This window comes from Halichoeres trimaculatus, unplaced genomic scaffold (genome assembly GCF_033239565.1).
Source record: "Halichoeres trimaculatus isolate MK-OKI-2021-1 unplaced genomic scaffold, fHalTri1.1 fHalTri1_scaffold_16, whole genome shotgun sequence".
Lineage (NCBI taxonomy): Eukaryota > Metazoa > Chordata > Actinopteri > Labriformes > Labridae > Halichoeres > Halichoeres trimaculatus.
In genome coordinates, this window is record NW_027437194.1 from 31576564 (window position 1) to 31590805 (window position 14242).

The 14242-nt window shown below is 42.1% G+C and overlaps 1 protein-coding gene across 1 annotated transcript in view; it reads left to right on the forward strand.

Moving 5' to 3' along the window:
* The window catches only part of nsmfa (NMDA receptor synaptonuclear signaling and neuronal migration factor a), a 97668-nt gene extending 84271 nt beyond the window's left edge, over positions 1 to 13397 (forward strand). The window contains exons 12-16 of the mRNA XM_074690473.1: positions 2291 to 2361; positions 2568 to 2647; positions 3013 to 3115; positions 9135 to 9210; positions 11038 to 13397. Coding sequence (XP_074546574.1) covers positions 2291 to 2361; positions 2568 to 2647; positions 3013 to 3115; positions 9135 to 9210; positions 11038 to 11135 — 428 coding nt within the window. The 3' untranslated portion in view covers positions 11136 to 13397. The remainder of the gene's footprint in view (positions 1 to 2290; positions 2362 to 2567; positions 2648 to 3012; positions 3116 to 9134; positions 9211 to 11037) is intronic.
* Positions 13398 to 14242: the final 845 nt, after the last annotated feature.

Consider the following 14242-nt stretch of genomic DNA (forward strand, 5'->3'; position numbering starts at 1 on the left):
TAGGCTGTTCCACAGACAGGGGCCATAACAATAAAAAGAAACTTCCCCATTTTTAGTTCTATCTTTAGGTACCATTAAAGACGATCTGAGAACCCTACCTGGCTCAAATGATAAAAGCAAATCTGATATATATAAAGGAGCAAGACCATTAAGAGACTTTTGAGACCAATAAAAGAACCTTAAATTCTATTCTAAACCTTTTCTAGTTGCTTATGTGCCAAAATTTTATCAATCTGACTTCAAAATACAAAGCTATTATTGTGTTGTCTGTAAAAGTCATGGCATTAGTCTCAAGGTTGAGCAGTTATTAACTCTATGGGCTCTAATTTCGTGGCGCAGCGCAGGGGGCGCAAGCCTGGCGCAGCCTGCGCAGTACCAATTTCGTGCGATGCACCGCCATGCGCTGCCAATTTGACAATTTGGTAGACCGTCTGCACAGAGATGGGTGTGACTGCGCGCCAGGGGGAGTTGACGGCGCAACAGGGGGAGGTGTCAGCAGATTCATGTTGACGCAGTGACAATTTCATGCCAAAAAAGTGCGCTGAAAGCTCGCCAGCTCCAACCTGGTCTATCCTCGGCACAAAACTGAGTGCACCCCACGCAGCTGTAATTTGGTGACAGGCACACATGTGCGCACATGTCAACAAAGCCTCAGAGGCAGGTTTCCAGAGTGTCAGGCACATTTTAATGCAGTAAACAATCACAGTAATCGCTATTTAATGTAACCGTCTGAACCAGCATATACATTTATATCTATACTCATTGTACTGTTGCATGTGATGTCAGATTAAAGCCGTTTGTCATAATGGAAAGTTAACCTGACAGCAGCTGGAAGTTTGATGCACATCTTACAATTAAACAATAAACAGCCTTAACATCTGATACTGAGTAAATATCTGGTTCCCTCATTTCATTTAATTCAAAGAAAAGAGGGAGAGAAAAGATGAAGAAAAAAGAGACAAAATAAATGTATGTCACTCAGGATTTACCCGTGATTTCCCATATTTCTCTGTTTTAGTCTTTATTTTTGACTTGATCTAAAAAGATGGAGTACATTGTTGTAAGGAGGATGAGGTGGAGACACCGGGAGAGTATACAGTATATCACCAAAGGCTCTGCTATTTGGTGATGACAAACCAGGAGTGCAGGTGGATCAAAAGTATTCTGAATGGATAAGCCAGCTGTGTAACTGCCTCTTCATTTTGTACTCCTATTAATGACAAAGGAACAGATTAAATCTGTCCCGGGAGCTGGCCCACACGGTGACGCGCTTCATGTCCTCCCATGTGCCCGCTGTCCATTGTCCTGCTGCAGGCACAGTGGCTCTGACTGTCTCCGCTACCACTGTTTCCACGGTGCTGTGGATCAGTCAGACCAATCAGACACTGCGGCTCGGCCGCAGGGCATTTAAAGGCGAGTAGAGGCGCTTATTTGATTGGTGAAAATAGCGCTGGGCTGTGTTAAACCCACTCACGGCTTTTCTCCCCCCTCTCTGCCATTTGCGCAGAGGGAGGCGTGGACGCGCAGCTCTGCGCAGCTCTGCGCTCCTCTGCGCCTCTCTTGGCACTGCAGGAAAGTGCACTTGCAAAGAGTGCTGGTCTCGCCCTGTCCATGCAGCGAAGGCCGGCGCAGGGCAGGTGCGCCTGCGCTTGCGCCTGGTCTACGAAATTAGAGCCCCATGTGTTGTGTTTCGTTTTTTACACATTTGATCATTTGCATCTCCTGGGGCTGAAGCCCCCCCTGTCCCTAAATCCTAGTGACGCCCCTGGGCAGAAGCATATCTCCAGGCTAAAACTTTCCTGCAAGACACTTGAATAATTTTCAGGTGGTATGTGTAGAAATTCAGAAACATTGCTTTTGTCCTCGTCTTAAAACTGGTGCAGGTACCTTTGCGCTCTGTAATAATTATCTTTAACGGGCAAAAAAGTGTCCTCTGCACTTCTCTCAGCTGATAATGAAGTCTCCTTGGATGGAGCTGGCACACTTATTCAAGGTATGTCTCAAAGTAATTTGTAGATTTTGCATAGCAGTGTTCCTTTGAGCTGCTGTATTTGGCTAACATTTTCTGCCGCCTCATGTTCACACAGCTGATCTGGGTTTAAAACACACCTTCCATTAATGTCTCTGCTGTCTATTACTGCTCCTGTACTTGAACTCGCCCTCCAGAGACTCCCCTTGTGCTCCCTGCTCCCTGTCTCTTCTCTGTACTGCCAAAGGCATCTCTTTCATAGCAACCTTCTCCTCCCATCCCCAGTTCCAGGCATTCACTTCTGTTTCTCTTTTGTCTCAGAGGAAATCGAGAAGAAGCTCACAGCTTACCGAAGAGGAAGCAAGTTCTGGAGGATGCTTATCCTTTGTCAGGTGAGGGAGAAGGAGCCAACCACAGAAAAAGTTATGCTTGTGAACAGTAGGCTTTGCTTTGGTTGTAAGGGATAAAGTGTTTGTAGACTATATGTGGATCCAGATAGACTGCTCAGAGAAGCGTCCTCTGGGATCTAATCTCTTATGATCCCAAACAAGTGGAGGCGAATTTGCAGATGTGACTCCTGTGTTTGTGTTTGTCTTAGGGAGGTCCAGGTCACCTGTATTTACTGAAGAATAAAGTGGCAACCTTTGCCAAAGTGGAGAAGGAGGAGGACATGAGCCAGTAAGTTACCACTGGATCATGAATCCAGTGCATGGACTACATGAGTTTATGTTGATTGTTATTCTCATTCTCATGTATTGCATCGACCACTGTTCCCACTTCGCTTTGTGACATTGAAAAGTGCTTGATCCAGTTTTAAAAATAAGAGCAAACAGGATGTTTATACCACATAGTTTTATTTTACATTTAGTATCCACTAAGAAGAAGCCCAACATTCCTCCCCTGTATGGCCCATTTTGAATATGTTAAAGTGAACTCTAAATCACTGGCATCATGCCTTAAAGCCTCTGCACTGACACTGCATTCAGGTGTTGACCAGTTTGACTCTGTCCATGAGGAAGAATAATATGACTGTTTCTGTTTAGATTCTGGAGGAGACTGAGCCGCTTCATGAGTAAAGTGAACCCAGAACCGAACCTCATCCACATAATGGGATGTTATGTCCTGGGCAACCCCAACGGAGAGAAGGTACACAGACACTAACCATGCAGACTCACAGACAGACACACTAATGTAACAAAGAGTGAAACAAAGCTCAAAACAAAGGCATATCCATTGACATGCTCAAAAGAAATGACACTAAAAGTAGTACACTGCATCTCATATGATCACATGTGTTATCAAATGTAACTCCATGAGCTTACTCTAGATTTGAGATTAAGGTAAAAGCTCAAAGGATGGTTCTGCAATGGAGACCAAAAGTGTGATTGATCAATGGACTGTTGGGGTTTTCCTTACAAATACTAACACGGGGCAGTCTGTTGATCCAGACAAGAGGAAAGTCTGATGAATGAGGAATAACACAGTTCAGTTTCCAGGTTTGCTTTAAGGCTGGCTCCATTTATCAGAACATATTACAAAGTCAGTCAGGCGGGAACATTGCTGTGGTGCTGTGTGCCTCAAACTACATAATAAAATTATTACTCATATTATTACTTGTAAATCTGGAATCTGATGCAGAACCAGGAATCAGTTTCAGCTCTGGTGTCCTAGACGTTGATCACAATAAGAACCTAACGACATCATGAATGTGAGAATCAGAACTTTTCTTTTTGGTCTCTTTTCATTTTGAAGCTTATACCTCCTCATGCTCCCTCCTCCTGTGTTTACTCATTTCCCTGCTTGTCACACTCTGCTTTCTGTGTCTCTTTTGGTCCCTTTCTGTCTGTATTCCCCTCCTGTCTTTCTGCCTCTCCCTCCTCCTCCTCTTTCTCCTCACTGACAGTGACTGTGACATCAGGCTCTGTGTAATGGTATTGGATATGGCCATGGATCTGTGTGATGCCACAGCCCGTCTGATGGGAACAAATAGGAGAGAGAAGCAGCTGCCATAAAACAAACACACACATGCTCACAAAGCCAGCAGTGTTTGTCTGACCTGTTTGTTTCAGTCATGTCGGCCAAAATGCTGTGTTATATAAAGTTGATATCAGAGGGCTTGATGGACAGTCTGGCTGTCGGCAGAACAGACTGCATATCAGTGATATCTCAATCATATCAAAAATAAAACAAAGAAAAACAAGAAAAAACGTGTTTCTGTGTTTCGTTTAAGGGTTCTGCCCAACACAAGGATCCCAAAGTAAGACTGTAACACTAAGCCTGTCTAATGTAGGCCTTGGACATTTTCCAAGCTAAAACACAAGGAACACGGTAAATCATCAGATTCGTCACCAGGAGATAAACTGAACACTTTGAAAGTGTCTCCACTGATCCACACTTAATATGAATCTACACGTCTGAAAGTGTTTAAAATGTTACACTTTGACACAAAACGTGAATCAGTTTCTCAGCTGTTTGGCATTGGCAAAGAAGAGCTGGTAAATTTTTAATGGGAACAGCTCACACACTCAGCTCTGCTGCTCATCACACAAACACACATTGCTAACAAACGGGGCTTCATCTAAGAGGACATTAAATGGGTTTTACACCAGGATTATATTTATCACAGAGAAGCTTTGTTTCAAAGAAATCATCTACCAAACACAAGTTTCCTTACCTTTTGTGCTAAATTGAGAAATTACTTTGTGGATTTCACAACAAACCTGTGGCAGAGTTGATCGGGGAATATGACCTTTGACCTCCTGACAAATTAAAGCTGCAAGCAGCGTTGGACAGGTCCTCGGGCTCCTGCCGGTTTTCTCTCCATTGTGTCCATCAAAAGGAGATGAACGTTTTGGTGTTGGTTTCATCTCTCTACAACATTCCTAGCCCCAGTTAGGGCTGTTTTGCTGTGTATAGGTGGAAGTGAGCCTAATGGCTCTGAGAGAATGTTATGGGATGTCGGGGAGTCAGTTGATACCATGGCAACGTATCCTCTGCTATGCTGAATGACATCACCAGCTGCATGCTTGGAACTCCTAATTAGCGTGACACGAGTGTGAATAGAGTGTGGAGGGAGAGTTTATCAGCCATCTAATGTAAAGAAATCCTCACAGAGTCCACAATTTTACCCCAATCTGTGTCAAAAATATCATATTCTATAGTAGATTTTGTCAGGAATCCATTTTTGGCATTTTTAAAGCTGTACGAGTAATACTTTTTTCACTAGAAGCCCTAATGTGTCACAAAACCGGTGGAAAAGTGCTAGAAATGGATGATTTATTTTAGAGAATGTCCGAACTACTTGTCCTGTAGACCACAATGTTGGCTTAATCTGTGTAAAAATATGATATGGTTGTAGGAAATTTTGTCAGGAATCCAACCATGTCATTTTTGAAGCTGTATGAGTTTTAGTTTTTTGTCTAGAGGCCCAAATGCGACACTAGGAGAATGTGTGTGTGGACGTGAAATCTGTTCTCCTCATCTGCTAACATGGAGAAATCAGAAATGGGCCAAAAGCGGTCGGCCACTTTGAGGGCTCGCCATTCGAAAACCGGGCCCAAACAAACAACTTCCTGAACAACTTTTGTAGAGCAGGGTGTGGTCTGTCATGTGAGGCAATTTTCAAGCCGGTATCATTTTTGGTTTCGGAGGAGATAATTTTTGAAGAAAGGGTAAAAAAAAATTTGATCTTATTCTGAGGGGCAAATAGCCAGCTTCCTGTTGGAGATAGGTCAGGGGTATCAGTGTATGATTTTTGAGTCTCGATGAGCTGAACGTTTTGGTGTTAGTTTCATCTCTCTACGACATTCCTAGCCCGAGCTAGGGCCCTTAGCGTGTGCCTAGGTGGTGCTATTGAGCTTATTATGGGATGTCGGGGGTCATGTTTGGTATCAAATCGCAATTTCACGCGATCCTGATGTGCGTGCCAATTTTAGTGAGTTTTCGAGCATGTTTAGGGGGTCTAATTTGCGTTCTCGGGGCGGGTGGAATAATAAGAAAAAAAAAAGAAAAGAAACGGACGAAATACAATAGTGCCCTCCGCCAAAGGCGGGGGGCACCTTCTAGCTCTTGCTAGAAGGTGCCCTCTGCCCAGGCCGAGGACCCTAAAAAGAACTCTCTTTGTTAAACAACTGTTGTGGGTTTGACGTATCTTTCCTTGAGTGAAGATCACTTCTGGTCAAGGTTATAATAGTTAACTAAAAACGAACACTTAAATTTTAAATATATTGCAGTTAACTCAAACTAATAAAAACTAGAAAAGAAAACAAAAACGATGAGTAAACTAAAACTGTATCTTGTGTTCACAAAACTAGGTGAAACAAACCAAATTTAAAGACAAAATGTCCTTATTTATCGTTTCTGACAATATTAATAGCCTTAAGGACAGGGATGTCAAACTCGTGCCATGGAGGGCCAAGAGGCTGCAGGTTTTCCTTCCAACCAAGAACTGCACCAGCTGATTTCACTGATAAGTCCCTGCTCTCTGCTTGAAGGTGAGGTAATCAGTGGAATCAGCTGGTGGAGCTCTTGGTTGGAAAGAAAACCTGCAGCCTCTTGGCACGAGTTTGACATCCCTGCTTTAGGATTTTAATTAATCGGACACATTTTCTTAACCATCTTTACGACAGTTTTTGTCAGTTGTCAGTGCCGTACAGCACCATCATAGGGATGTACTGGGACATGCTTGTTTACTGCACTGACTGGCTGTGCGCTGTGCTGCCACTAAACTTAGTGGAGCAATGAAGTTTAAAAAAAAGTTTGATTGCATGTGAGTCTGACTTTAACTGTATTTGAGGCTGCCTTTATTGTTGCAGAGTCCAAGTTTCTAATTATTTAAGCTCATATATTGTTTTATATAATTTATGTTTATATTATTTTATTTAATTTATGTTAACATTATATTTATATTATAATGTTTGGTTGAATAGCCCGTTTAGTTCCTAAAGACCCTCCCACTACACATCCAGAATCAGAACATTTTCAAAATCTGGATTCAAACTCAGATTTCATACATATCACTGACTGTACTGGGATATGAAATAGCCCGAGCATGTAACCATAAATCAGGTACACAGAAAGTTTTTCTGTGAGCAGCTTTGGGAAGAAAACTGACCCAGTTTTCACCCAGACAATTTCAAGCGTGTCAGCACAAAATGTGCAACTGCCTGGACTACTGCAAGCAGTGAGAGCAGGTTTAAAGCCACCGAGGATAAAGGGAGAACTACCTGAACCACAGCACATTACTTTTCTCTACTCCACAAACAAACTGCAGCCCCCGTTACTCTCCTCCTTTTAGCTCTCCTCCAAATTCTCCCGAATGCTCCATTAGTAATTGTATTGAGACAAAAGCTGATAATTTTCACTGGTCAGTCATTGGAACACTAAGGGCTCTAATTTCGTGGCGCAGCGCAGGGGGCTCAAGCCTGGCGCAGCCTGCGCAGTACCAATTTCGTGCGGCGCACCGCCGTGCGCTGCCAATTTGACAATGTGGTAGACCGTCTGCACAGAGATGGGTGTGACTGCGCACCAGGGGGAGTTGACGGCGCACCAGGGGGAGGTGTCAGCAGATTCATGTTGACTCAGTGACAATTTCGTGCCAAAAAAGTGCACTGAAAGCTCGCCAGCTCCAACCTGGTCTATCCTCGGCGCAAAGCGGAGCGCACCCCACGCAGCTGTAATTTGGTGACAGGCGCACATGTCAACAAAGCCTCAGAGGCAGGTTTCCTGAGTGTCAGGCATATTTTGATGCAGTAAACAATCACAGTAATCGCTATTTAATGTAACCGTCTGAACCAGCATATACATTTATATCTATATTAACTGTCCCATCACATCTGATGTCAGATTAAAGCCGTTTGTCATAATGGAAAGTTAACCTGACGGCAGCTGGAAGTTTGATGCACATCTTACAATTAAACAATAAACAGCCTTTACATCTGATACTGAGTAAATATCTGGTTCTCTCATTTCATTTAATTCAAAGAAAAGAGGGAGAGAAAAGACGAAGAAAAAGAGACAAAATAAATGTATGTCACTCAGGATTTACCCGTGATTTCCCATATTTCTCTGTTTTAGTCTATATTTTTAACGTGATCTAAAAAGATGGAGTACATTATTGTAAGGAGGATGAGGCGAGACACTGGGAGAGTATACAGTATATCACCAAAGGCTCTGCTATTTTGCGATGACAAACCAGGAGTGCAGGTGGATCAAAAGTATTCTGAATGGATAAGCCAGCTGTGTAACTGTCTCTTCATTTTGTTCTCCTATTAATGACAAAGGAACAGATTACATCTGTCCCGGGAGCTAGCTCACACGGTGACGCGCTTCATGTCCTCCCATGTGCCCGCTGTCCATTGTCCTGCTGCAGGGACAGCGGCTCTGACCGTCTCCGCTACCATCACTGTTTCCACGGTGCTGTGGATCAGTCAGACCAATCAGACGCTGCGGCTCGGCCGCAGGGCATTTAAAGGCGAGTAGAGGCGCTTATTTGATTGGTGAAAACAGCGCTTGGCTGTGTTAAACCCACTCACGGCTTTTCTCCCCCCTCTCTGCCATTTGCGCAGAGGGAGGCGTGGACGCGCAGCTCTGCGCTCCTCTGCACCTTGACTGCGCCTTTCTTGGTACTGCAGGAAACTTGCAAAGTGCGCCGGTCACGCCCTGTGCGCACGGCGAAGGCCGGCGCAGGGCAGGTGCGCCTGCGCCTGCGCCTGGTCTACGAAACTAGAGCCCTAAATGTCAAACAGCTGTGTCATAAGAAGAAGATGGAGAGAACAATCAGCTGTTATTTCCAGCTCTTTTGATATTCCAAAAGTTGATCCTTCTTTGAGACATGCCAGTGGCTGGGTTCATAGTCTGAACCTTTGTGCAGCGCTGGTACGGAGAGATTACACCATGAAAAGCAGGGATGATACACACCTGGTAGTAATGATATGGATTCATGGCCCTACTGTGCTGGTTTCTCTGCTTTGTGTTTGTGTGTGTGTGTGTGTGTGTGTGTGTGTGTGTGTGTGTGTGTGTGTGTGTGTGTGTGTGTGTGTGTGTGTGTGTGTGTGTGTGTGTGTGTGTGCGTGTGTGAGAGTGATGATGAAGCCTCTCCCTGATGCCAGTGTATCCAAGTGCAGTAAGATTAATTGGTGTGTGCGCTCTTATCTCCTCCCAACAGCTGTTCCAGAAGCTGAAGAATCTGATGAGGCCTTATTCTGTGGAGTTTGAGTCACCGCTAGAGCTGTCGGCTCAGGGTGGGTCTGGTTTTATAGAATCTCACCAAACACTCAAACATGTACAATTTGTGTCCCTGTAATGTGTGTTTAGGTCTCTGACATTTACATGTCACTTCAGGGTCATAACTCACACCTCCAGTGATGGTTACTGTTTTAATTTTAATTCAAGCTTCTTGTTGACCTCTCCTCTTTTTTGTCCTGATATGACAGTAGGAATTCGGAATTACTCATATGACACTGAAAAAGCAAGCTATACCATTTCATATGTATTCAGGGTTTGGGGTAAGACTGGCCACCCATGCTTACCATCAATAATCCAGCTTAAAAAACAAAAAGACAACATCACTCCCTACATTTATCAGTTACATTAACAACAGATCAGTTGAGGGCAACTTATACTTATACTTTTTTTTTTTGATACAAGAATAAATTAATGTTTACAGTTGAAAGAATATATACCTAAAAAAGGAAACTTATACACTTTACAAGAACAGAGAACAATCACATACGCTGAAAAAAATGTTTTGTTGAATTAACCCAATTTTATTAATTTTAGCAGTTGCACGCAATATCTTTATCTAGATTTAGATAATTTATTTAATCTTAATGTTTATGCTATCTTTAAGTTATTTCAAATTAATAACATTCATTGTTGTAACTCAAGTACACATAGTAGATTTTACTCAAATTTCTTGGGAGATCACAACTAAACCCATGTTCATCGAACTAAATTGTATTGAATTATTGAATTGACTCATTTCAAACCGTGAGTGAGGAGGGAGTGCATTGGATATTAGACCCAGCTGTACAGTAAGATGTTAACCGGCCAAGGGCACTGGTTTTCCGTGCTCTCCATGGCATGGACCTGCTGTCTGTGCCCTGTGGCATGGACCGTGTACCTTGAAGCATGTTCAATATTTTATATGTTAATAAATTAGATGTTTTGATGGGCTAAATTTATGATCAGAAATGACAAACTGGGTTTTGTCTTCAGTTATATTCAAATTACCGTTACTGAGAGAGTATTTTAATTGGAGCCTTCGCTGTAGTGGGGCACAGACGGCCAGGCAGCCAGGACAAGCAGCCTATGTCATGGAGCACAGATGGCCAGGCAGCCAGGACAAGCAGCCTATGCCGTGGAGTACAGCCAGGCAGCCAATGCCATGGGGCACAGCCAAGCAGCCTGTGCTGTGGAGCACAGACAGCCAGCCAGACAGACAGCCAGACAAACAGCTAGCCAGCGCAGTGGACCACAGACAGGCAGCTGGTCCATGCAATGGAGCACAGACACACTGTCCCCGCGTGGTATCTTAATGTGCATCAGGGTCTCATATTCACAGTGTTCCCTCCTCATCCATGGTTTTTCCTTTGAGGTTTTGCAGATTATTGAGTTGAAACAATTTAAAATTTTATGTTGGAATAATGCAAAAATATTGATTTGAGAGGAATTAAGATATTTAATTTATTTGACTTTTTAAGTTTTTAAGTGAACTTTTTAATTTCATTTTAAATAATTTAATTAATTTAGGTGTGACCGATTGAAGCAATTAATTTAAGTTGGTCCAACTTCTTTTTATTAGTTACTGTTAAGAAGTGTTCTGAGTGTTCAGCAGTCTGATTGGTCAAATGAATTTTGAAAATTAGCATATGCATTAGTTCTCCTCATAGGGGTGATATAGTGTCATCTCTAGGCAGTTCCTCAGCACACAGACCTAAATAAGCAAATGCCTGGAGAAATGTTAATCATGGGGACTTTTCATGTTCTGTGGCCAAGCATATTTCTGTTTATCTTACTTAAATTTTGTAATTTCATAACTTTCTCCTTTTTTCTATTTTTCAATAAAGGCAAAGAGATGATTGAGTTGTACTTTGACTTTCGCCTCTACCGACTCTGGAAGACACGCCAGCACTCAAAACTGTTGGACTATGAGGATTTTTTGTGACAAAGACACCTGGATAGTGGGTCAAACTGAGCCATCCATCGCCACGGGAACACGTTCAAAACTGATCCAATGACTGGACTCTGCTTAACTGTAATGCTCAACCACAAAGCTTAAACTAACTCTGAAACAATCATACCTGCTTCATCCCGGAGGGGAGTAAGAGGAGCGGCTGAACACGTGGGCTAAAGAGGAACTAAAACATGCTGTGCCTCTGCTCATCCTCATTTTCCAAAAAAAAAAGGATTTAGTTTTGAATAAAATGGGCAGAAAAAAAATCAGCAAAAGAAGACAGGAAGAAAGAGCAGACACCCTGACTGTCCACATGTCCTTTGCCTCTGGGGCTTAAAAGAAAAAAGAATTAAAATCTAAATGTGTAAAAAAAAAAAGAAATAATACTAATTAGATTTTTTTCCCCAAAACTGCTGAAAATCATTTATTGTAACGTGGCTCTGCGTTTTGACAGGAGCCCTCAGTTAATCTCAGATAAATTGATCTGTTATTGTGTGTGTGTGTGTGTGTGTGTGTGTGTGTGTGTGTGTGTGTATATATATATATGTATATATGTATATATATATATATATATATATATATATATATATATATATATATATATATATATATATATGTATATATATATATATATATATATATATATATATATATATATATATATATCAGCATGGCTTTGGTCAGGCAAATAATACCCCAATGAGAATATTGATGCATAATTTATTTTTTAGGTGCATTGTTGTGCAGTTTCATACGGAAATACTTTGAAATAACTCAGGTTTTAGCCATAAAGTAATTAATCTGTTCTTCTATCAAGATATTGTAATTTCATCACCATGCTTTGAATGAATGTATTATTTCTCTCCAAATATATCTTCAGTTTGAGAAATTAATGTTTTGATTAGTAAAAAAAAAAAAAAAAAAAAAAGGAGAAAAAAAGTACACTGTGCTGGTAGTGTGCACAGATGTGGGTGTGTTTTCCAAGTGGGAAAAAGTTACCATTCAGATCTGTTGTGTGTAGTTTCTGCTTCTCAGCTAAAGCAAAAATAATTGTTCTTCATCTTCATCCTTCAGATGTTCTCCCTACCTGTCACATTCATACACAGACTCAAATACATTATCCTGTGAACCATGATGTCAAGAGGGATGTAACAGCCATCTGAGTGCTCCTCCCCCTGTGTGCAAGCTGCTCTGTTTGCCAGCCAAATACTCTATTCTTCTCCTGATGACAGCCAAATGAGCTTTCTCCACCTTTCATTGAGCTGTGATCCAGGACTCAAGTTCTCTGGGTGAAAGAGATCGGCCAGGATTTCAAGTTGGTTACAGCCACCTGCTGCCTCTGCCAAGTGTCACACACTTAAGAAACCCCAAACAGAGAACAAAAACATGCACCAGGTGTCCAAGACCGACACTACAGTACCTCTGTGACCTGAGTTTGACCTCAGTGACCTAAGTCTGGGTGAACTCGGTGACCTAAGTCTGACCTCAGTGACCTGAATCTGAGTGACCTGAGTCTGACTGACCTCAGTGACCTTAGTGACCTGAGTCTGAGTCTGAGTGACCTCAATGAACTGATGAGCAACCTTAGACGTCTTTGATTGATTAAGTTTGCTGGACTGTAGAGACTCATGGCTCAGTCAACTAATACACTGCATTCTGAAACAAGTATATAAGTGCTAACACATGCACACACATGCCCGCGTACACACACGTACACACATACACACACACACACACACACACACACACACACACACACACACACACACACACACACACACACACACACACACACACAGACAGTTGGACTGTGATAGGAAACAGGACAAGCTGTTGAATGAAACAGCTATGAATCAATAGAGGTTGACAGGTTGCCTTTTTGGCAAATATCCATCAATAGCTAACAGCACCCTAAATGAGCAGTCTTTAAAAAAACTTGTTTTGGGGCCTTTCTGTACCCTTTTTTTGTTGTTGCACAAGCCGGGGAAAAGTGGGAGTTAGGACCATGGGTGACAGGGCCTTCAGTGTTGCTGCACCCCGTCTGTGGAATGCCCTCCCTGATACCCTGAGGGCTCCACAGTCCACAGACCGTTTTAAAAGGAACCTTAAGACTTTCCTTTTTAACAAGGCTTTTGGTTCTTCTTAGTTGTCGCTGTTTTAGATCTTTTTAACTGCCCTTTTTTAACTGGTAGCCCTTTGAGATCTTTTGATGTAAAGGGCAATACAAATAAAATTTATTATTATTATTATTATTATTATTAAAAACTGGAGAGACACTGGGGGGTGACATGCATAAATGGGCCACAGCTCAGATTTAACCAGTGGTGAGAGAGTGCCCCCCAGGCCTTAGTTTTTTGGCCCAGCTCTTACTATGACCATAATTCACAAAATAGAATTAAAGAGGAGTTGAACGCTTTGGATTGTAGATATAATGTCTCTAAAAAACCACTTTCTTCAATTTACTTTTTTGGGGGTGAGAAATGTTATTTTCTGCCTGAGTTCAACTCTATACTTCTGACTGGTATTTAAGACCAAACTCAGACTCAGAATTCAGCCAGCTTGGTATGAAAGGTTTATTTAGTCTGTTTTGTTGTTTTTATGGATTAAAATGGATGAGTTTTGGCTTTTCAACATGCAGCCACAAGTCAAGAATAACTGTCAAAGTGGCTCAAGTCTAAGAAGACAATACTAAATCAATTTTTAGAAAAGCTAGGTAAACTTTGATGAAATACAGAAATTTTCCACATGTTCCAGCCTTGTATCAGACAAACACACACACACACACACACACACACACACACACACACACACACACACACACACACACACACACACACACATACGCACATGCACACGCACACACACTCATGGCAACAGTATTTGGAGCTTTGTGTGCAGATTTTTCCTCTTAAGTCCATTAGTCTCTCTGGAGTGTGAACAGAACTGAGCTTTTCATTGCCTTTGCCCTCTCTCTGACATTGCAGTGCTGGCTCACCATTTGTCTGGCACAGACAAGTGTTCTCTCAGCCTGAGTCGTGCTGTAAATGTTTTCACTACAGATTTTAAAAATTCAACAGCCACACAACCTGTCATACCGT